The sequence below is a fragment of the Trematomus bernacchii genome, unplaced genomic scaffold, assembly GCF_902827165.1.
Source record: "Trematomus bernacchii unplaced genomic scaffold, fTreBer1.1, whole genome shotgun sequence".
Taxonomy (NCBI): Eukaryota; Metazoa; Chordata; class Actinopteri; order Perciformes; family Nototheniidae; genus Trematomus; species Trematomus bernacchii.
The window spans coordinates 179,728-204,005 of NW_022987477.1; the positions used below are offsets into that span (position 1 = coordinate 179,728).

At 42.7% G+C, this 24,278-nt stretch overlaps 1 protein-coding gene across 1 annotated transcript in view; it reads left to right on the top strand.

Moving 5' to 3' along the window:
* Positions 1 to 24,278, top strand: part of ptprn2 (protein tyrosine phosphatase receptor type N2) — a 207,787-nt gene that overhangs the window by 54,484 nt on the left and 129,025 nt on the right. The window contains exon 11 of the mRNA XM_034146922.1: positions 4,131 to 4,210. Coding sequence (XP_034002813.1) covers positions 4,131 to 4,210 — 80 coding nt within the window. The remainder of the gene's footprint in view (positions 1 to 4,130; positions 4,211 to 24,278) is intronic.

Consider the following 24,278-nt stretch of genomic DNA (forward strand, 5'->3'; position numbering starts at 1 on the left):
AGATTTGCGTCCGATATGACGTAATATCTGAAATGTGGACCCACGGCCCTATCAGAAACGTTGCTATCAGAATCAATGCCCGACTGTTTTGGACGTAATATGGTCTGTGTTTACATTAGCATGGCTAACACTCAGAGCTAACCTGTACTGGAGAGCATGTGTGTGAAGAAGCAGGAAATAAAAAGGAACTCACCTTGTGGTATAACCGGCAAGAGAGAAAGCCTTTGAGCTCCATACTGTTTCAGAGAGAATCCTTGATAATCCATGATATGGCGTTTCATCACGGCAGTATTTAGTTTAGACAGTAGCTGCCGGGTCCTGCATGAGCTTAGCCCCCTCCTTTTTTTTTAAAGCTTTATACCCCAAATCAGCACTTTAGAAACAGGAAGTGAAATAGAGGGATATGAGGCATGGCTAGAATGGGTGATCTGTTTGGTATTTTGAGCAAAACACTTCATAGACATGTTTTGTATATATTTGTATATATCTGAGACCTATGCTACTGCCTAAAAATAGCATGATAGGTGACCTTTAAAGCGTTGGAAGTGGTTTTGTCTTGTAGAAACACTTCCACATGTTCAGGTCTGTCGTAGAAACTTAAAATCTGCTGCTGCTGTCTAGAGAAAACGACGAGTTAGGCAAAGAAACACAATATCTATATAAAGTACTTTAAGATATTTTCTTTTATTGCTTGAAGCATGACGACTGTAACAATTACACCATTTACAAAATACACATCCTGTAACAGCTCTGAAGTTATAGGAGCCAGGTGTATATTGCACATATTGCACATATGTCCTTCCTGTAGTGTCATAAAACCCTGCGTGAACACATCTGTTATCACACACACATATGCCATTCCCAGGATACCACTTTGTTAACAGTTACATTTCATTAGGATTACACTGTATTAAACACTAACATGCCCTCCACATTGTCACACATAATGATTTACCTGGCAGTGCACGGGTAATTGGTTGCATGTAAAGCGCTGGAAATGGTCTTGTCTTGTACAAACAGGACTGTGTGTGCTCGAGACTGGAGGCGGTTGTTGTTTTTGTGACCTTTCCGAGTGTTTGACTCCGCGCAGGGAGACAAATCAGGCCTAATTACCTCCAGACACACACTGATGTCTCCATCGTATTCACACACTGCCTCTTCTTTGGTCACCGAGAGCAGTCGAGCCTTCAAACGGCGCTCAGTTTAGAAATGGAGGCAGCAGTAGATCAAGAGCTGGAAGTAGAGAAAGTAGTAATATATTAATGAGCGGGCGAATTGTCCTTGAACTTGTGCCGTTTTTTGGGCTGTACATTCGGTGTGGCGCCATGTAGGAGGCAGAGGAAATGTGTGTTTCAACCTTTCAACGCAGATCTGACAAGCCTTTCAAGAAATCCTTTAGGAGGAGTGAAGTCTGGAATATCCCACAGCATGTGAACACATCATAGCTCTGCAGTGCTTTAGCTGGAGACTCAGAGAGAGAGTCAGACTGTACTGCTGCACCGTGACCTTAATACCAATGTTCTGATCCACATCTGAACATCAGCAGGAGAGGACTCTTTAAAGTAGAGACACTACATACTGATATACACCTGAACATCAGCAGGAGAGGACTCTTTAAAGTAGAGACACGACATACTGATGTACACCTGAACATCAGCAGGAGAGGACTCTTTAAAGTAGAGACACGACATACTGATATACACCTGAACATCAGCAGGAGAGGACTCTTTAAAGTAGAGACACTACATACTGATATACACCTGAACATCATCAGGAGAGGACTCTTTAAAGTAGAGACACTACATACTGATATACACCTGAACATCATCAGGAGAGGACTCTTTAAAGTAGCCCTGGCTCTGTTGAACTCTCTTGGTAGTTTACCCCTCAAACATGTCGGCATTAAAACTCATCCTGTTGTTACACCTGTCATTTCACATCACCGGGGAACATCTCCTGATAATGACTGGTGTTTATTAGGATGCGGATGAATAAACACGGATATGATTTCAGTCAGTCACAGCGGTGGATCTATTACTCACGTCAAAACAGGGACACTTAAAAACAATGTCTTTATTAATTAAATGCATCCATTTCTAATGCGCTCTCCCTTTCTCTGATCTATATACCTGTTTTTTAAGTTTTTTTCAACATGCTTTCTTCGCATTAAACCTTATCTATCAGATCATTATATTATGTATCTGTAAAATTAAATTAAATAGTCGTAAATTGGACTAAAAGTCGGGTTATTTCCCCTTACGTTATAGCATAAAAGCCTAAAATGGGAAGTACAGTACTTGTAACTGTACGGGACTACAGGTGTCTTTTTTGTGTCCTAATAATCCTGCTACATGTAATCCATTACTCTCTAAGCCTCTGGATAACACCTCATATTGATTATATACACACACAGAGTTTATCGCCGTCCTCTCTCCTCTCACAAAGTAATGAACGGGCGTTCTTGTAGGTGGAGGACGCAGTGTGTGTCCTCGGCAGGTGAGGAGTGTGTGAAAATGAGAAGAGATACTTAAACATGACAACAGGGAGATATAAAACTAAAATATAGACGGAGAATTTATAGATTTATACACGCTGAACACAATCAAGGCTGCGAGAAATCAGAAAAAATGAGTCCCTTTGCAAGAAGAAATGTGAAAATGTGCCTTTTTTCAGATGACGTAAGTGTTTTGCTCCTCTTCAACACTAGGGGGAGTGGGACACACACAAGTCCATCCTCACACACACACACACACACACACACACACACACACACACACACACACACACACACACACACACACACACACACACACACACACACACACACACACACACACTTCCAATATCCCGCCAACCAGTCTCACACTCATCAGCAGAAGCTCATATGAAGTCCAAGCTTTACACATCCGATAACACAGGGTGTGAAGTCCTCTGTCTTAACTTCATCTCCCGCTCTGCAGCTGGTGTGAGTGTGTGTCTGTGTGTGTGTCTGTGTGTGTGTGTGTGTGTGTGTGTGTGTGTGTGTGTGTGTGTGTGTGTGTGTGTGTGTGTGTGTGTTAGTGTGTGTGTTCCACCACGGGTGTATTTATTGAGAAAAAACAATCACGTCAATTCAATTTGAGATGCATCTGCAGAAAAGCTTCTGTCAGGCAGGCCGGGGTAGAGATTGTGGAAATATTGACATTTACCAGAGCAAGCAAAGGTGGAGGCTTTAGAGAAGGACATCCGTGTGTGTGTGTGTGTGTGTGTGTCTCACATATTGCCCCTGGCAGAGTGTGTGAAGCAGGCTGACTGATGGAGAGTGTGTTCAGTCGTACAGTACGCAGAAGTACAGGAGTGTGTGTGATAAGATGCAGATATACTAGCATTTCTCACTTGCGGCATTTTAAAATTCTCTGTAAATGCCCTGTTTAGGATTTTCCTACAACGTGGGAGGGTGATGCATCTTTTATTAAAGACCTGCTGGTGCTCAGGTGTATATCAGTGTCTCTACTTTAAAGAGTCCTCTCCTGCTGATGTTCAGGTGTATATCAGTATGTAGTGTCTATACTTTAAAGAGTCCTCTCCTGCTGATGTTCAGGTGTATATCAGTATTTAGTGTCTCTACTTTAAAGAGTCCTCTCCTGCTGATGTCCAGGTGTATATCAGTATGTAGTGTCTCTACTTTAAAGAGTCCTCTCCTGCTCATGTTCAGGTGTATATCAGTATGTAGTGTCTCTACTTTAAAGAGTCCTCTCCTGCTGATGTTCAGGTGTATATCAGTATGTAGTGTCTCTACTTTAAAGAGTCCTCTCCTGCTGATGTTCAGGTGTATATCAGTATTTAGTGTCTCTACTTTAAAGAGTCCTCTCCTGCTGATGTTCAGGTGTATATCAGTATGTAGTGTCTCTACTTTAAAGAGTCCTCTCCTGCTGATGTTCAGGTGTATATCAGTATGTAGTGTCTCTACTTTAAAGAGTCCTCTCCTGCTGATGTTCAGGTGTATATCAGTATGTAGTGTCTCTACTTTAAAGAGTCCTCTCCTGTGGTGGGACTAATAAAGGACTTTGTATTCTGATATTAAACAGACAGATATAAAGAAAGCCATAAACATCCTCACATTTCTCTCTCTTCTCCTCTGTTCTCCACAGAGTCCTGGGTCCAGCGTTGACGTTCAGAATCGGCCCGAATCCCAAAAATGTGACCACCGCAGATCTGGTTCAAGAAGCCGGTAAGAGCAGTCAATATATATATATATATTTCTATATCTCTTTTCTTCCTTTTCTCATTGCTCTTGACGTCCTCCTTGTCATTTTCACTCTCTCGACCTCTCCGTGCTTCAGTTAATGAAAACACAGATACAGTAGATAGGCTGCTGTTCATCTTGTTCAGACACATCCCAGAGAAGATTACCAAACTGTGTGTGTGTGATGACAGACGACCCTCCATTACTGAGAGGATGACACACACACACACACACACACACACACACACACACACACACACACACACACACACACACACACACACACACACACACACACACACACACACACACACACACACTGCAGTATTGCTACTTTTGCTTATGTGAAACATCACTAGTACTTCTTCCACCTCTGGGTAATTGTAACATATTACAATTGTGTGTGTGTCTGTTTGTGTGTGTGTGTGTGTGTGTGTGTGTGTGTGTGTGTGTGTGTGTGTGTGTGTGTGTGTGTGTGTGTGTGTGTGTGTGTGTGTGTGTGTGTGTGTGTGTGTGTGTGTGTGTGTGTGTGTGTGTGTGTGTGTGTGTGTGTGTGTGTGTGTGTGTGTGTGTGTGTGTGTGTGTGTGTGTGTGTGTGATGTAGACTGACATCTGTCAACAACTGAAAACAGGGGTTGTCAGTACGCTGTCCATTGTCAGCTCTCCGATCTCAGTTTGTGAGTGAGTGTTTTTCAGTGTGTGAGTGTGTGTGTGTGTGTGTGTGTGTGTGTGTGTGTGTCCACGTCCTTGCTTTGGTCGGAAATGACTTTGAGAAAAAACCACCAGCTATCCTCTCCAACAGTCAATATCATCCAATATCACCGCGCTGGAATCAACATGGCGCTGTTGTTATTGGCTGAGATGTGTTTCCTACCCGGCGACTCGTTTCCTATCAGAGAATGTGCCGGATGACGGCTGATGATACACATTTACCCTCAAGAGTGTGTGAGCTCTGGTTCTGTGGTTCTGGATGTTGGATTAAAGTGTGTATCCGTCCCACTTTAGCTAAGTTTGTTTAACAACATGAGCAAATATTGCAGATTTAACTCTGCTGCATATTGGGAATGGAAACCACGGTGCATTCTGGGCGATGTAGGGACATTGCCTCATAGACCTCTCTACAATCTGAGGTAATCAAGAGAGAGGTATCATTTATTTTCATAGACTTCCTTGGAAGATAGCGTCTTTAGCAACGTTAGCAGCTCAATATATATCAGCATTTCCCGGTCATTTTGTCTCCGAAATAGGAATATAGTTACCGTTTTTTTTAATCCTGATGTTATCCATTACTCTCTTCTTCTCCTCCTCCTCTCTTGTGTGAGTGACTTTGATGAGGTGTCGTGTGGTGAGAGCTAATGACGGGCTGAAATGTCAGAGCAAATGTTAAGTCAACATGATCCTCAGCCTGACCTCTACTCATGAATTATTAATTACAGACCACCTGATCTGTGAAAAGGCGACAGGAAGGAGCTCATCGATGCTTCCAAATCCCAAATGACTCGCTGTTGCACTTCTGAAATGTGTAGGAAATGTTAAAAAAATGGAGGTCTTAGAGATAGCAGATAGTAAAGGAAGTCTGAGTGCACTTTTTAAGTAAAAACATCCGATAGATACATTTCTCTTGTATTGATTAGCGTTGCATTTGATATTGAGCGAATCCAACAAAATAACGGAAAGTAATCAGATTGAGTGATTTCACAGTGGTTTCGCAGTGAATCTGAAACTCCCGCACGGCCTTCTGGGTAATCCTGGCTGACCGTTGCCTTATGTGTGATTGTGCATAAATGACGTGGGCTCTTAATGAACTCATCAAAACCCCCGCTGCACTCGAACTGCTGCTGTAGAGTGGGAACTGAAATGAAACAAGAAGCGCCAGGTTTCAGGGAGTACGGAAGAGGATTAGGGACATATGAGATGTGAACATTTTCTCAGATTTTTCTCTCACAATCCTGACTTTTCTTCTAATTTATCTGCTTTATATTTCACATTTCTGCTTTTTTTCTCATAATTCTGCATTTTTTCTCATAATTCTGCATTTTTTCTCCTAATTCTGCTTTTTTTCTCATAATTCAGTTTTTTCTCATTATTCTGCATTTTTTACTCATAATTCTGCATTTTTTTCTCATTATTCTGCATTCTTTCTCATAATTCTGCTTTTTTTCTCATAATTCTGCTTTTTTTCTCATAATTCTGTTTTTTCTCATAATTCTGCATTTTTTACTCATAATTCTGCATTTTTTACTCATAATTCTGCATTTTTTACTCATAATTCTGCATTTTTTACTCATAATTCTACATTTTTTCTCATAATTCTGCATTTTTTACTCATAATTCTGCATTTTTTACTCATAATTCTGCATTTTTTACTCATAATTCTGCATTTTTTACTCATAATTCTGCATTTTTTACTCATAATTCTACATTTTTTACTCATAATTCTGCATTTTTTTCAAATATTTCTGCCTTTTTTTCTCTCATAATTCTGCCTTTTACTCATAGTTCTTAAATGTGGTCACACCCTAAACATTTATTCTCATGTGGCAACAGGACTACATTATCGTAAATAACACCTACTGATTGACGCTTACTGTAAAGACTGGGGTTAGTTTGATAGGATATTTACATGCATTCTGAACACGCATTATCATATTAAACCCGTGTTGCCTTCACTGTCCTGCGCCTGAAAGAGGTGAACAATGCTACTGCCTCTATCTGCCCATCACTCCTGTGCGATGTGTTCAAGGCTCCATTGAATGGCTCAGACAAAAGAGAGTGGCTTTTGAAAGGCAGGGACAGTATAGAGGAGATTTGATAACTCATTGAAAAGCATCTTTTGCAGGTTCTTAGCGGCTGTGTGGTGAAAGGCATGCTGGGAGGTCTGACTGTATTAGTGGAGGTGGAGGTTTTTGTGTTCTGCTCAACTGGAAAAAGGACGGACAAAGAGCGGCGCTGCTAATCCCTGCTCGGCTCAAAACAAAAGAGCTGCTGCTTTATCACAACTACAAGGCAGAGCTCTCTGTGTGTGTGTGTGTGTGTGTGTGTGTGTGTGTGTGTGTGTGGTGTGTGTGTGTGTGTGTGTGTGTGTGTGTGTGTGTGTGTGTGTGTGTGTGTGGGTGTGTGTGTGTGTGTGTGTGTGTGTGTGTGTGTGTGTGTGTGTGTGTGTGTGTGTGTGTGTGTGTTGTGTGTGTGTTGTGTGTGTGTGTGTGTGTGTGTGTAGACCTGTGCGTGTGTGTTTTTGTGCAGCTGTGTTCGTTCTGTGCCAAGAAAATGATGTATTCAATATTTGATGAAGTGGCAGCCAAGCTGTTAAAACCCCAGTTGTTGTTTAGAAGTATTTTTTTTTTAGTTTTTTCTCCGCTGCTGCTGCATCTTAATCTGGCTGTGATTTCTAAACATGTAAATCACCTTCAGTCGGAGGAAATTAGATCCGCCAGAGTAGCTTTTGCTCACTGTGAGGCAACATGCTGTAGCTGCTGATGGATCTGATCTGTTTCCACATGTGTGTGCTCTCCTCAGTGGGGGGGGGGGGGGTAAATGATGTGCTGTCGTTAGTCTGTTCTATATGGATCATCTTCCAGATCTGCAACAAGTGTCTTCATACCTTACCTCCCCTTATCGTCTCTTGTCATATCTTTAAAGGTCCAGTGTTTAGCATCATATGCAAATGAGGTATAAACCATGAAGCAGATTCAGGCAGCAGGCGTTCTGTAACATCTGATCCTTTACAACAAACACTAGATGCGCTTTTTAGGTTTTTACTGAAATCCTGGTAGTCATCCCCAAATGTGTAGGAATGTAATCTGATTATGTCCTCCACCAAACATGGTGAACATATCCGTGTTGTGTGTGTGTGTGTGTGTGTGTGTGTGTGTGTGTGTGTGTGAGGGGTTGATACTGTAGGTTTGTGTGTGTGTGTGTGTGTGTGTGTGTGTGTGTGTGTGTGTGTGTGTGTGTGTGTGTGTGTGTGTGTGTGTGAGAGTGTGTGTGAGAGGGGTTGATAGGTGTGTGTGAGTGTGTGTGTGTGTGTGTGTGTGAGAGTGTGTGTGTGAGAGGGGTTGATAGGTGTGTGTGAGTGTGTGTGTGTGTGTGTGTGTGTGTGTGTGTGTGTGTGTGTGTGTGTGTGTGTGAGGGGTTGATACTGTAGGTTTGTGTGAGTGTGTGTGTGTGTGTGTGTGTGTGTGTGTGTGTGTGTGTGTGTGTGTGTGTGTGTGTGAGGGGTTGATACTGTAGGTTTGTGTGTGTGTGTGTGTGTGTGTGTGAGGGGTTGATACTGTAGGTGTGTGTGTGTGTGTGTGTGTGTGTGTGTGTGTGTGTGTGTGTGTGAGAGTGTGTGTGTGAGAGGGGTTGATAGGTGTGTGTGTGTGTGTGTGTGTGAGAGTGTGTGTGTGAGAGGGGTTGTTAGGTGTGTGTGAGTGTGTGTGTGTGAGGACACTTGTTATTGTCCCTGCTGTCACGGCTGGGAGACCCCTGATCATCTCTGAGGCCCCTGAGTTCTTCTTTTTTCCTCTGAGGATGAAGTGGCTCTGTTCCTGCATTTGAGTTCGATTCACTTGTATATTGACTTTCTTTATTATTTTATTGAATAAAACAAAAGTCAAAAACTTTGTACATGAAACATTTATCAGTTTCTCTTAAGAATTTCCTCCATAGTATCCTGATTACATCTAATCCGGAATCCTACTGGTCACTTGGCCTCCACCAACCATGGTCAACACCTGTGTGTGTGTGTGTGTGTGTGTGTGTGTGTGTGTGTGTGTGTGTGTGTGTGTGTGTGTGTGTGTGTGTGTGTGTGTGTGTGTGTGTGTGTGTGTGTGTGTGTGTGTGTGTGTGTGTGTGTGTGTGTGTGTGTGTGTGTGTGTGTGTGTGTGTGTGTGTGGACACTTCTTATTGTCCCTGCCGTCACGGCTGGGCGACCCCTGATCCTCCCAGGCCGTGAGAACCGGCCCCTGGTCAATGAGCTCTGGGACCCCAGGGGACCCCGGGGGCCACGGGTTGAACATCTGTTTCAGAGAGACCCCGACACACTGCTGTCACCCGAAGAGACCCTGGACGGAGAGAAAGTCTCCCCCCATGATCTGTCACTCTTAAGGGTCACCTATTATGCAAAATCCTCTTCTTCATGTCTCTTCTACATCAACATGTGTCCCCTCTTCTTCATGTCTCTTCTACATCAATATGTGTCCCCTCTTCTTCATGTCTCTTCTACATCAACACGTGTCCCCTCTTCTTCATGTCTCTTCTACATCAACATGTGTCCCCTCTTCTTCATGTCTCTTCTACATCAATATGTGTCCCCTCTTCTTCATGTCTCTTCTTCATCAACATGTGTACCCTCTTCTTCATGTCTCTTCTACATCAATATGTGTCCCCTCTTCTTCATGTCTCTTCTACATCAACATGTGTCCCCTCTTCTTCATGTCTCTTCTAAATCAACATGTGTCCCCTCTTCTTCATGTCTCTTCTACATCAACATGTGTCCCCTCTTCTTCATGTCTCTTCTACATCAACATGTGTCCCCTCTTCTTCATGTCTCTTCTACATCAACACGTGTCCCCTCTTCTTCATGTCTCTTCTACATCAACACGTGTCCCCTCTTCTTCATGTCTCTTCTACATCAACATGTGTCCCCTCTTCTTCATGTCTCTTCTACATCAACATGTGTCCCCTCTTCTTCATGTCTCTTCTACATCAATATGTGTCCCCTCTTCTTCATGTCTCTTCTTCATCAACATGTGTACCCTCTTCTTCATGTCTCTTCTACATCAATATGTGTCCCCTCTTCTTCATGTCTCTTCTACATCAACATGTGTCCCCTCTTCTTCATGTCTCTTCTAAATCAACATGTGTCCCCTCTTCTTCATGTCTCTTCTCAACATGTGTCCCCTCTTCTTCATGTCTCTTCTACATCAACACGTGTCCCCTCTTCTTCATGTCTCTTCTACATCAACACGTGTCCCCTCTTCTTCATGTCTCTTCTACATCAACATGTGTCCCCTCTTCTTCATGTCTCTTCTTCATCAACATGTGTCCCCTCTTCTTCATGTCTCTTCTTCATCAACATGTGTCCCCTCTTCTTCATGTCTCTTCTACATCAACATGTGTCCCCTCTTCTTCATGTCTCTTCTACATCAACATGTGTCCCCTCTTCTTCATGTCTCTTCTACATCAACATGTGTCCCCTCTTCTTCATGTCTCTTCTACATCAACACGTGTCCCCCTCTTCTTCATGTCTCTTCTACATCAACATGTGTCCCCTCTTCTTCATGTCTCTTCTACATCAACATGTGTCCCCTCTTCTTCATGTCTCTTCTACATCAACATGTGTCCCCTCTTCTTCATGTCTCCTCTTCATCAACATGTGTCCCCTCTTCTTCATGTCTCTTCTTCATCAACATGTGTCCCCTCTGTGGAAAGAGACTCTGAAAGTTTCAGGAACAAAGATTCTCTCTCTTTTTGATCCATTTCTATAAAAACCTGTCTGAAAATCAGCTGATCAGATTTTGGCCACTTTATGATGTCATAACGATGTTTTGTCTTGTGTAACCATTATCTGTTTGGTGTTTCAGCCAATCAGAGACAGGCTCTGGATATATCTGAGACCTGTGATATATTGATGAAGAACAGTCTAATAGGAGACCTTTAAAACACCTTAAAACCAGCGGTGTAAAGTACGTTTACTCAATAACTGGTCTTGTACTTAAGTATTTATTTAAATATCCAGCAGCAGTATATAAAGTTATGGGATATTATGCACAATAAGTACTTTGGAACTTTAAGTATATTTGGATGCCACTACTTTATGACATTTGCTTAAGTAAGATTTCAAATGCAGTACTTTTACTCTGTAGTATTTGTACTTTTACTTCAGTAAAATATGTGAGTACTTCTTCCGCCTCTTCTTAAAGCCAACAGGAGAGACATGTTCTACTCCGTCTGCAAATGTTCTCCGCCCACACTACCTCTTTTATTTTGTTCTAAAACATCACCTAAATATAACCTTCTTTCTTTCCCATCCCACTGCCTTAGTCTCTGTCTATCTACACACACACACACACACACACACACACACACACACACACACACACACACACACACACACACACACACACACACACACACACACACACACACACACACACACACACACTTCTCAGGCAAGGATGAGCATTGAATAATTTAACCGAGCTGAGATATATTGGAGCGTTTGGGCCTGAAATATAACCCTTTTTTAAATACGTTAAATCAACCGTGAATATGTATGTATTGCTTTTAATTGTAATTGTATTTGTATTTTATCTTATTTTTAAGACATGTTGTAAGTCTTGTACAATGACTGCATCAAAAATGCTTCCATAAAAGGGCTGCAAATGTAAAATAATCCTCTAATTTAATTAAAAAGCTCATAAAAGCATGCAGAAAAGCACCATTGAAACACACACACTCTCACCGACCAATCAGGACATCTAAAGTGAAACCAGAGGCCGTTTGAGAGCTATTGTGTTTTCCAGCTGAGCAGATTAGCATAGATCTCCCACGCAGACACAGCTGACCTTCTCTCTGGCAAACACTTGTCAAAATGCCAGCGATAATTACCTGCCCTCTCTGAAAACAGCACAACGCTTTATCCACCTGCATCTGAGGCGAGGAGGAAGCATCTGTATCACTGAGGCTCTGTGTTTCCGGACATAGTGTGTGTGTGTAAAGGTGAAATATAATCTGCAGGGATGTGTGACACAGGTGTCTGCTTGATATTGTAATATTTACCGAGGTTTAAGAAATTAAAAAGGGATGATGTGCAGCGAGGCGGTCTTTTTATGAAACGATAAACCAATAAATTGATTAAAAAATATCGTATGCTTCCGATAAGAGAAAATAGTCCCTTTAGGGTTTACTTCCTGTCTGTCTTCTTCTGTTCCCTTTAGGGTTTACTTCCTATCTGTCTTCTTCTTCTTCTGTTTCTCTGACGTCCAGCTCTCTGTCTTTTAACCTCTTTCTTTCTCTTGTCTTTTCTCAAATACAAAAATAAATATTCAAAAACGACTCCACAGTGTTTTCTAATGGAGAAAACTGATATTAAATCAACCGGACTTCTTTTTTCCGCCCATTGATGCTCCTTAGCAACGGTCTGTTCTCCCTAGCAACGGGCTGCTATCTAAAAAATAACAGACTTCTGGAATGTCCAATCAGAATCGAGTATTCAACTAAGCCGTGTAATAAGTGTGAATTGCATTTTCTGAACGCTCTCAGTGTGTCGTGACATGGCGGCTGAAGTGAAATTGGTTTTGTCAGCGTGGGTTTGATCGAGAGATGTTTTTCTCTTTGGAACAACAGAGCTCAGCGGTGTATCTAATGCCCGATTGTGTGTGTGTGTGTGTGTGTGTGTGTTCGTGTTCATGCCTTAACATCTGCATCAATGAGCGTATAGAGGTCAGAAACCAACCCTTCCTCCTCCTCCTCCTCCTCCTCCTCATCTCTGGTTGAGTGCTTGAATGTGCTCAGCTCGGTGATCAAAGTCTTCCTCCATCGCCCCTGGCTCTGTGTGAGAAAATGTGTGAAAGAGTGTGTGTGAAAGAGTGTGAAAGAGTGTGTGTGAAAGTGTGTGTGTTGGTCCGTCTCACTATGTTCTCTCAGGCTCTCCTTGCATCATCTTCCTGTAGCTCCAGGGCACACACACATGTACATTTGCTCAAGTAATGTACTTTTACTTGAGTAACATTTTGACTGCAGGACTTTTACTTGTAACAGAGTATTCCTACACTCTGGTACTTCTAGTTTTACTCAAGTACAAGATCTGAGTACTTCTACTTTTACTCAAGCACAAGACCTGAGTACTTCTACTTTTACTCAAGTACAAGATCTGAGTACTTCTACTTTTACTCAAGCACAAGATCTGAGTACTTCTACTTGTACTCAAGTACAAGATGTACACAGTAACAGGTGCCTGTCAGCAGCCGGCAGATCTCCAGTGAATTAAAAAGGATCTGAGCTGCAGACGAGGATTAGTGTCGCCTGCCATTGTTTGTTTGCTAATTCCATCTCCAAGGTATTTGTGGAAAATAGGCATGAATAATTGAAAGCGATTTTTCTAGTGGACGAAACGAAGCTATCAGTGAGTGGAGGGAGATTAATGAGTAAAAGGGGGGGGGGGGGGGAGCCACCTTTAGAGCCTGAGTTTGTGAACCGAAATTGAATATGCATTGGATTCATTTGAGATTGAGATGAGAAAAACATGAATTAAAGATGAAATACAGCAATATATGTGAAGGCATGATGCTGTGGTATTAAGGTGACAATGCTGAGGGTTTTAAATTGAATCTACAAAAAAAACGTCTTTCTGACAAAGTGACCGTGCTGTAGTTCCTTTATAGCCCAACATTAGCCTCCTTTAGCTTAGTGGTGGTGACGTGAAGTCATGTGACCGTGCTGTAGTTCCTTTATAGCCCAACATTAGCCTCTTTTAGCTTAGCGGTGGTGACGTGGAGTCATGTGACCGTGCTGTAGTTCCTTTATAGCCCAACATTAGCCTCCTTTAGCTTAGCGGTGGTGATGTGAAGTCATGTGACCGTGCTGTAGTTCCTTTATAGCCCAACATTAGCCTCCTTTAGCTTAGCGGTGGTGACGTGGAGTCATGTGACCGTGCTGTAGTTCCTTTATAGCCCAACATTAGCCTCCTTTAGCTTAGCGGTGGTGATGTGAAGTCATGTGACCGTGCTGTCGTTCCTAAATCTGTAATAGTCGGGACAATCTATAGACCACCGGAACAGAGTGACTTTTATGATACATTAGATGGGTGTTTGGCTGATGTGGGGGATGTAGAGACAATTATTATTGGAGACTGGAACACGGATATGCAACGTAAAGACACGTCCGTCTTCAAGTCCTTCAGTAGGATTTGTGATCTGCACGGCTTCAGCCAGCTAATCACCCAACCCACCCGGGTATGTGAAACAACACAAACTACCATTGATCTCATTCTGACCTCTGACAGGTCCAGGATCTCCAGTAAAGGGGTTATAGCATGCGGTTTAAGTGATCATTATATGATATTCTGTACCCGCAAAAAGCTAAAACAAAAGGCCGGCTGTCACAAAACAGTCATATCTAGAGACCTCAAAAACTACTCTAGCGAGGCCTTTAACCTAGAACTGGAGAGCCTGGACTGGTCAGATGAGCTCAGTGGTACACAAGTTGAAGACACATGGCTTGGTTTCAAAAACAAATTCTCTGCAATACTCAATGATTTGGCCCCCCTAAGAACAACCAGGGTAAAAAATCGCGCTGAGCCGTGGATGCACTCCGGCATACTGACCGCCATGAAAACCAGAGACAAAAAATGCTCTGAGTTTCATAAAAGTCAGTCAATGCTTTCCAAAAGCACGAGCAGTGAACTCCAGGCCCACGTGACTGAACTAAAAATTGAAAGAAACAGACTAAGAAATGACGTAAGCTCCATGATCAAAACTGCCAAAAAGAATTTCATCAATGACAAAACTGAGGAAAACAAAAATAAACCCCGTGAACTTTGGAAATTACTCAATAACCAGCTTGGCTGCAGTAAAAAACTCAAAACGAGATTTTCAAACGTAAACATAAAGACAGATAACAGGCTCATCACAGACAAACTGGATGTGGCCAAGTACTTGAACATTTTTTTCACAAACATAGCCACAACTCTTGTAAATAAATTACCCTCCCACTCAGGGCTTTTTGGAGTAGATCACATCATGACCTACTACAAAAACCTAGGGGTACGCAAAGATGATTTCAGTCTAGCAAGGGTAACAACAGCAGAGGTACTCATTAAACTGAGCGCCCTCAAACCTAACAAGGCCACTGGCCACGACAATATCCCCTCCAAATTCCTCAGAGACACAGCAACCGCCATCTCACCAGTCATAGCTCACATAATTAACCTCTCCATAAAACAGGGAAAAGTACCCAAAGACTTCAAAATTGCAAGAGTAACCCCCCTGCACAAAAAGGGCAGCAAATTGGACCCAGGCAACTACCGCCCTGTTTCTATACTTACCTCCATCTCGAAAGTCATGGAAAAAATAGTATATGAACAGGTCGAAAAGTACCTCGCAGAAAAGAAACTAATCTATGAATTTCAATCTGGCTTTAGAACATCCCACTCCACTGACACATGCCTTCTTTATTTGAACGACCACATCAAACAAGAGGTGGACGAGGGTAAATACTGCGGCATGGTGATGCTGGACCTACAAAAGGCTTTCGACACTGTCAATCACCCCATTCTGATTGACAAGCTAAAAGCAATTGGTTTTGATAAACTATCGGTGAGCTGGATGCAATCCTACCTGGAGGGGAGAGAACAGATGGTGGAGGTAAACGGTACTCTGTCCCCCCCCCTCCCAGTGAGCTGTGGTGTTCCACAAGGAAGCATATTAGGTCCGTTACTGTTCCTAATTTATGCAAATGACATGTCATCAGCATGTGACTGCAACTTGTTCCTGTTCGCGGACGACTCAGCCCTGCTGGTCTCTGACAGGAGCAGATTGCAGGTTGAAAAAACCCTCAGCTCCGAGCTCGGCAGAATCTGCACCTGGCTCGCCGATAATAAATTATCATTACACCTGGGTAAAACAGAGTCCATTCTCTTCGGTTCGAAACATAATCTCAGCAAATCCGACGACTTCTCAGTTGCAGTGGGTGACATTATTGTCACAAGTAAGAAGGAAATTACATACCTAGGATCTATTCTTGAGGCAAACCTCTCCTGTGACAAAATGGCATCCAATGTAATAAAAAAAGTCAATCAAAGAACTAGATTCCTATACCGGATCTCCTCTCTGGTAAACAAAAACACCCTGAAAACTCTGGCAGGAGCACTCATTCAAGGGTACTATGACTATGCTTGCACGTCATGGTACCATAGCACCTCCAAGGCGCTAAAAATAAAACTTCAAACATCGCAAAATAAACTGGTCAGACTACTGCTTGACCTTTCATCTAGAACCCACCTCACCTCTGCCCACTTTGACAACCTAGGATGGCTTAGAGTAGACGACAGAGTACAGCTACTTGCAATGGGCCTGGTCTACAAGATCCACTACACCTCTATGGTACCCATGTACATGTCAAAATTCTTCCCAAAGGTCAAGGAATACCATGATCATAACACCAGAGGGAGCTCCACAAATCATGTAAAACCCAGATTTGGCACAAAAAAAGGGGAATACACGTTTCGCAATTATGCCACATCAAGGTGGAACGCTCTTCCCACAACTGTAAAGGAAAGTAAAACTATACTTACCTTCAAAACCTCTCTTAAAGAGCACCTTCGGGGGAAAGCATTGCAAAACTGGCCCCGGTAATGGTACAAATCTCAACCTGTCGTACAATGGACAGCTTCCCCCCCCCATCTATGTATATACTCGCATTTTAGACTCTGTTACTAACTGTATATCTGTAGACTTGGTATGTCTTAAATGTCCGGTTAGGATGTATTAGAACGAAATCTAAAATGAAAATTGTAAATAAGCCATCTGTATGTAAAAAACCACCTGTATGTATATTGTAAATAAGCCATCTGTATGTCAAATATGTCTTATATGTCTTAAATGATATGATGAATTGGAAATGGGGGACCCTGATGTAAACAAGACGAAAGTCTTTCTCTGGTCTGCATCCCCTTAACAATTGTATGTTTTGAGCTGTACTGTACTGTACCCAATATACAAGCTGTTAATAAACTTTTCAATCAATCAATCAATCAATCAATATAGCCCAACATTAGCCTCCTTTAGCTTAGCGGTGGTGACGTGAAGTCATGTGACCGTGCTGTAGTTCCTTTATAGCCCAACATTAGCCTCCTTTAGCTTAGCGGTGGTGACGTGAAGTCATGTGACCGTGCTGTAGTTCCTTTATAGCCCAACATTAGCCACCTTTAGCTTAGCGGTGGTGACGTGAAGTCATGTGACCGTGCTGTAGTTCCTTTATAGCCCAACATTAGCCACCTTTAGCTTAGCGGTGGTGACGTGAAGTCATGTGACCGTGCTGTAGTTCCTTTATAGCCCAACATTAGCCTCCTTTAGCTTAGTGGTGGTGACGTGAAGTCATGTGACCGTGCTGTAGTTCCTTTATAGCCCAACATTAGCCACCTTTAGCTTAGCGGTGGTGACGTGAAGTCATGTGACCGTGCTGTAGTTCCTTTATAGCCCAACATTAGCCTCCTTTAGCTTAGCGGTGGTGACGTGAAGACATGTGACCGTGCTGTAGTTCCTTTATAGCCCAACATTAGCCACCTTTAGCTTAGCGGTGGTGACGTGAAGTCATGTGACCGTGCTGTAGTTCCTTTATAGCCCAACATTAGCCACCTTTAGCTTAGCGGTGGTGACGTGAAGTCATGTGACCGTGCTGTAGTTCCTTTATAGCCCAACGTTAGCTTTTTACTTCAGAAATCATTAAGTTGTGTTAATATGTGGAGATTATCCTGCTGAACAAAACATATAAGTATCATAAACGTTGAGAAATCCCATTGACTTTTTGTAGTGGGAACCAGGGAGATGCTAGCTTCTGAGTCAGCCTATCGAAATACACCATCTCTGGTCTGACCGTAGTGAAAGCGAACACTTGTTCTGGGTTTAAGCACCATGTTGTGCAGAAGATCCAGCCCTCTCTTGATTTGTGCAGCCAGCAGCACTCATGTATTCCCCTCCATCCCTTCATCTTGCAGTCTTTTACCCACAGTGAAGAGGCCCTCATGTGGAGAACAGCGGGCTCTTGTGTTTGTTGTTGTGTTGTTGTTGTGTGCTCAGTGCTTTGTACACTTGATGGGTGCTACTTTATGAGGCAGCAGATACAAACAGAGCTATGTAAATGAGCTTCTCTCCATCTCCTGCTACTGAATGAGTCATAATTTAATAAAAAGGGAAGCTTTGAAACGTTCCCGGTTTTAATAAACTGGAAATTTGTGAAGCTTTTTCTCGGAGAGAGTTACAGGCTTTCTGTTTGTCTGGAAAGTATGGCTTTATCCAATGTTACATGCAACAGTTTTTACTGACTATATAATACATTTATATAGCGGTTGACCAATCAGAGCAGACTGGGCTCTGGTTTCAGACAGAGGGTGAAAAGAAGTGCTGCAGCACAGGCAGTATGGGAAAGATAAAGACCTTTTTGAACATTAAAGCATGGAGTGTGTGTGTGTGTGTGTGTGTGTGTGTGTGTGTGTGTGTGTGTGTGTGTGTGTGTGTGTGTGTGTGTGTGTGTGTGTGTGTGTGTGTGTGTGTGTGTGTGTGTGTGTGTGTGTGTGTGTGTGTGTGTGTGTGTGTGTGTGTGTGTGTGTGTGTGGTCTCTTAATGGTACATACACTCTGAATTGCCCCCTGAATACCTGGCGCTCAGTCAGTGGTTTTGTGAGTGTTCAGAAACAGAGAGAGCTTCAAAGCGGGTGGCTGACATTTCGGGCTTTCCATCTTCAAAGCACTACTTGCTTTTGTACTTCCTCTTTGAGAATAATTATATATATTTGAAGGACTACAGCTACCTGGAAACGTAAAATGTGAAGGCCATTTCGTAACAAGGGAACACAATGAGGCGCCATTATTTTGAAATGTATTCTATACTATAATATGCCTAATTCAATACAACGCATAAATGCTAAATGCTCTTAAATGCTAAAAGCAAAAATGCTCTGTGCCTTTGATTATATGCCTCGCTCTAAGAATGTCTGAAAACCTGTAAATAATGCCCAGTTTCTGCTTGATGTTGGTGGTTAGAAGTGGATATTTTGTCGTGTGAAGCGTGATAATCAAGACAAGCTGTGTGTGCATGCATCTGTGCGTCATGTCATTCAAAACGCATGGACCCCCCACTGACTGATCTCTGCAGGTGGAAATCTATATTGCAAAGTGACTTCCTGCACTGTTTTGGCCTCTGAGGTCTTTATTCTCTGCCATTCCTTTATCAGATGTTTATCAGACAACTTTTTAACCCACTTTACGAACGTCCTCATCAATCCAGCGCAGCTAAACTAACCCAGGTTCAATTCCACGGTCCACAGTGCTATGCTTTTGGCACCAACACGCCCACATTACGTGTGAAATTCTTCATTTGTTTTACATTAAGAGCAACAGTAAAACCTTTAGTAATGGATTCAGCTCATTGTAATTCCAAATGTCAAGAAACCGAGGGAATAATCATCAGCTTTTGCACAATAGTGGCTGCACAAACCCAGGCTATGAGTGTGTGTCCTTGTGTTTCGTACTGTGTGTGTGTGTGTGTGTGTCCTTGTGTTTCGTACTGTGTGTGTGTGTGTGTGTGTGTGTGTGTGTGTGTGTGTCCTTGTGTTTCATACTGTGTGTGTGTGTGTGTGTGTGTGTGTATGTGTCCTTGTGTTTCATACTGTGTGTGTGTGTGTGTGTGTGTGTGTGTGTGTGTGTGTGTGTGTGTGTGTGTGTGTGTGTGTGTGTGTGTGTGTGTGTGTGTGTGTTTCATACTGTGTGTGTGTGTGTGTGTGTGTGTGTGTGTGTGTATGTGTGTGTGTGTCCTTGTGTTTCATACTGTGTGTGTATATGTCCTTGTGTTTCATACTGTGTGTGTGTGTGTGTATGTGTGTGTGTGTGTGTGTCCTTGTGTTTCATACTGTGTGTGTGTGTGTGTGTGTGTGTGTGTGTGTTTTCATACTGTGTGTGTGTGTGTGTGTGTTTCTGTGTGTGTGTGTGTGTGTGTGTGTGTCCTTGTGTTTCATACTGTGTGTGTGTGTGTGTGTGTGTGTGTGTGTGTCCTTGTGTTTCATATTGTGTGTGTGTGTGTGTGTGTGTGTGTGTGTGTCCTTGTGTTTCGTACTGTGTGTGTATGTGTGTGCATGTGTGTGTGTGTGTGTGTGTGTGTGTCCTTGTGTTTCGTACTGTGTGTGTATGTGTGTGCATGTGTGTGTGTGTGTGTGTGTGTGTGTGTGTCCTTGTGTTTCGTACTGTGTGTGTATGTGTGTGCATGTGTGTGTGTGTGTGTGTGTGTGTGTGTGTGTGTGTGCATGTGTGTGTGTGCATGTGTGTGTGTGTGTGTGTGTGTCCTTGTGTTTCGTACTGTGTGTGTATGTGTGTGCATGTGTGTGTGTGTGTGTGTGTGTGTGTGTGTGTGTGTGTGTGTGTGTGTGTGTGTGTGTGTGTGCATGTGTGTGTGTGTGTGTGTGTGTGTGTGTGTGTGTGTGTGTGTGTGTGTGTGTGTGTGTGTGTGTACCACTGGGATGCATTTGGAAATAGGTCGTTGCTAATCCCCCCCTTAAAAAAAAAATGAAAACACCCATCTGAAAGAGAAAGGAAGAAAGAAAAGACAATGAATTATGGATACGTCTTAAGAGGGATATTGCTCCCTGGCCTTCTCACTGTTTTTCATTCCCCCCCCCCCCCCCCATTTCTCCCTGTGTCCTCTGCCTCTTTTTAAATCGATATTCTCTGACTGTCATGGGTCAGTGGTCTGTATGCATCGTGCTACAGAAGCACTGTGTTTCCCAGGGGTTTTCTGTGGAGGTGATAACTCGCTGCTATCTCAAACCACTCTTAAAGGCTTTCAATTTAATTCCAATATGCACCTCAGATTGACTCGGGATGACACAGAGGAATACAAATGGTCATTTTTTACCAGAAGGAAAGTGAGCATGTCTAAATATCTGCAGATGTGCAGATTAAATGATGTCTGGACTAAAGTCGTTTTGGTTTATATTAAGTATAAAAACGTTTTTAATTGACCTTTTTGTAAACCAAGGTGCATTAAGTAGTATTTAAGGGGATGATAGCTTCATGACTTGGTTGAAACCAACCTAATCTCAGATTAACTTGAAATGATATAAATGACAATTTGTATTAATTCTAAAAATGTATTTGAATTGACAATTTTGTAAACACCTGCAGCTGCACAACATGTGCAATGAGATGCTTGTAGGCTATGGAAATAAGGTTCTTTATTTTTTTTTGTCATACGAACATAGCTACAGAGTAGTTATGCCGATTGGCTTCTCCAACAGTGCAACACAATAACACAGATAAACCGAGTAAATAGTAAATACAAAAAGAAAAATAGTTTAAAAAGTGAAATAGTGCAATAAGAGTCTATATGCAAGTTATTGGAATGATATATTAGAGAAATAATGACTTAATGACTAAGTAGCAGATGAATGTTATGGATGTTGTTTCAACAGTTCATGGTTGTTTACCACTTAAAGCTAGTTAATCCAAACGAAGCAGCTATACTTCCCTAATGACCCGCTATCTTTCCCGCAAATACAAGCATTGTTATTTCACATCAAACTGCATTTTATGAGCATCACAGCGGTGTGAGTGTGAGTGTGAGTGTGAGTGTGTTTGTGTTTGTCTTGCCACAGGCGTCCTAAAACTCCAAGTCCAATTACCTGTGTTAAGGCCATATTTGAGACGGGGGGGGGGGGGGGATTACAGCATATTATTCTTGCACAAACAACAGTGTTTCTGCCCGGCAACCTGCAGGCGGCAGAGGAAGGTGTTAGAGGTGTTACATTAGCACCTGGATGTGTGAACAGCAGAATTCTGACCTTTTACCGGTGACTGATACACTACCTGCAAAAAGTGTTCGCCTCCTGTGGATTCATCCTCAGAGTCTTTCTATTCTATTTCTTTGTCTGATGTTCTAAAAATCAAGCTTCCCTTTCATCCTCCATTTCCTCCCCGCTGTATCTATTGAAGCACTTGTCGTGGATCCGAAACCTTTAGACACTCAAGATATAACACGATATAACAAAATAGCAACACTGCTGATTGAAGGAATGATTATATTGTTGTCCAACAGTATAAGAAACAGAAAACTTGCGTCAAGAGTACATGTGTCTGTCTCAAGAATAACAGAGTCTCTCAGGTTTGATACACTTCTTTTTAGTTTCCACAGCACTATACCTTTGGACCTTTTACAATCACATGTTACAAGATCCTATGCTAATGTACATGCATGCTACAAAGGATGCAACTCACGAGCATGGCTTACAACACATGATCATATAATATAGATTATTTCAACACGCTCTCCACAGAAGCTCTCAGTTCTCTGACAGCTGATACTATAACCAGAGGATGTCCGTCAAGATGTCGACTCGTTCCCTTGTCACCGTCGCTTTTGTGATGCAAAATACTCCATTAAACCTCCTCGAGGCGCCCGAGAAAAGACTTGCTTCCCACGCACAGAAAACACCGTCACAACTCTTAATCCACGTGTCAAACCCGTCTCTTTTTGTGGTTTTATGCAGCATTTGTTCCTGTCTTTTTGCTTGTAACATACGCCTGAACAAATCTCAATCCGTGAGACACATACCCTCCTTCCAGTCACCTGCCAGGGGCTCTAATTAGACGATAAGCAGTGCAACTGGAATCAGATCTACCTGGTAATCAGCCCCACGGAGACTAGATGAGGAGGAGATGAGCCATGCAGCCCAACAGGTGTCCTTAAAGAGACGGGGAGGCAGTCTTGTGTCTTTTACCCACTCTGGAGACTTTTTTTTAAGTATAGAAATGGTTTTTAATTGACCTTTTTATAATGTAAACCCTGGAAATGTAAATAGGCTTGGTGTCGTGTAAAAAGCGCCGTAAGCGTCCTTAGCGTCCCTAAAAAGATGGGGAGGTGTTTCTTACTCTTGTCTCTAACTTGGGTGCATTTAAGGATAAAAACGTTTTTTAATTGACCTTTTTGACAAGGTCCCATGTCATGCTTTTCCCGTTATCACCCGTCCCCTTGTGTTATGTAGTTTTTTATGTAAACGGTCTGCAGAGTCACAAACCCTCAAAGTACACCCTGTAGCGAGTAAAACTCTTAACACAGAAAAGACCTGTCTATGCTGCCCCAGAACGCCTCGTTGGACATTTCTCTTTTTCCATTGTTTGCTTCTTGGGTATAGTGACGTATTTCGGGTATAGTGATGTTACGTCCGCGGAGCCGTTACGTTTGGACCAATCCGTGGACTTCCTCACACACACACACTCGGCGGGACGTTGCGAGGCTCGCTGCTGCGAGGAGCGGGACACTGAGCTGGCTCACTGGTGTGGGGTCGGCAAGACGGCGAGACACCGCGGAACTCAGCCTGAGCACACACACAAACTCCCAGCCAGACTGCGGGTGTGTGTGTGTTTCAGGCTGGGTTTCGCTGTGTCTTGCTGTCTCGCAGACGGCCACTGGGCTCACAGAGAGGGGGGGGGGGCAGGAGCTCCAACAAGCCGTGTAGGACAGAGAGTGATTACACATACTATACAGAGATGCTGTTTGAGAAACCAATGTGAGTTTGGAACATTGCACAATATACATTTATTCTAGTCGACCTCAACAATGGAATTATGATCAGTAGAAATGGCCATGACATGGGACCTTTAAGCCTTTTTATAATGTAAACCCTGGAAATGTAAATAGGCTTGGTGTCGTATTAAAATGCTAAAGTTAAAGCGTCCTTAAAAAGACGGGGATGTGTTTCTTACTCTTGTCTCTAACTACTCGAGTTCAATCTCTGGAGACTTATTTGTTGCATATAGTTTTTATTCTGCTGCTTTTTCTACGAAAGCTTTTTGTTCTGTATGGATTTAACCATCATGCTGTGACACAGAATCTCTGGCTGGCTTTTAAAAAGAGGATTGTTAGAGAACATTGATTCAGAGTGGGAGGGAGATCCAATAGCAAACAGTCAAACTGTGTATTTGGATTCCTTGAATTGCATCCTGAATATATTTCTCTTTGCAGCTGCCGACAGTAATGATGATGACAGTGAGCGAGGCAGTGATAAAAAGGACTCAGTGACACATCAGGCTCGCTGAATGCAAAATGATATCTGAACTAATAAAATCTCAGAAGCAGGAAATGTCATATTTGTCATTTTGACACCTGCGTGAGACTCTCATTTCACTCCCACCTCTCCCAGCTGTTTGCAGGGAGCTTCATTCCCTCTCTGTGGTTTCAGGGATTGACTTAAAGGCCACTGACAGAAAGATGTGTTCGCTTTGACATTAACCTCCTCCAGCTGAAAGCACCTGCTGGACATTTCATCTAGAATACTCCGGCGGTGCATTAGCTGCAACTTGAAG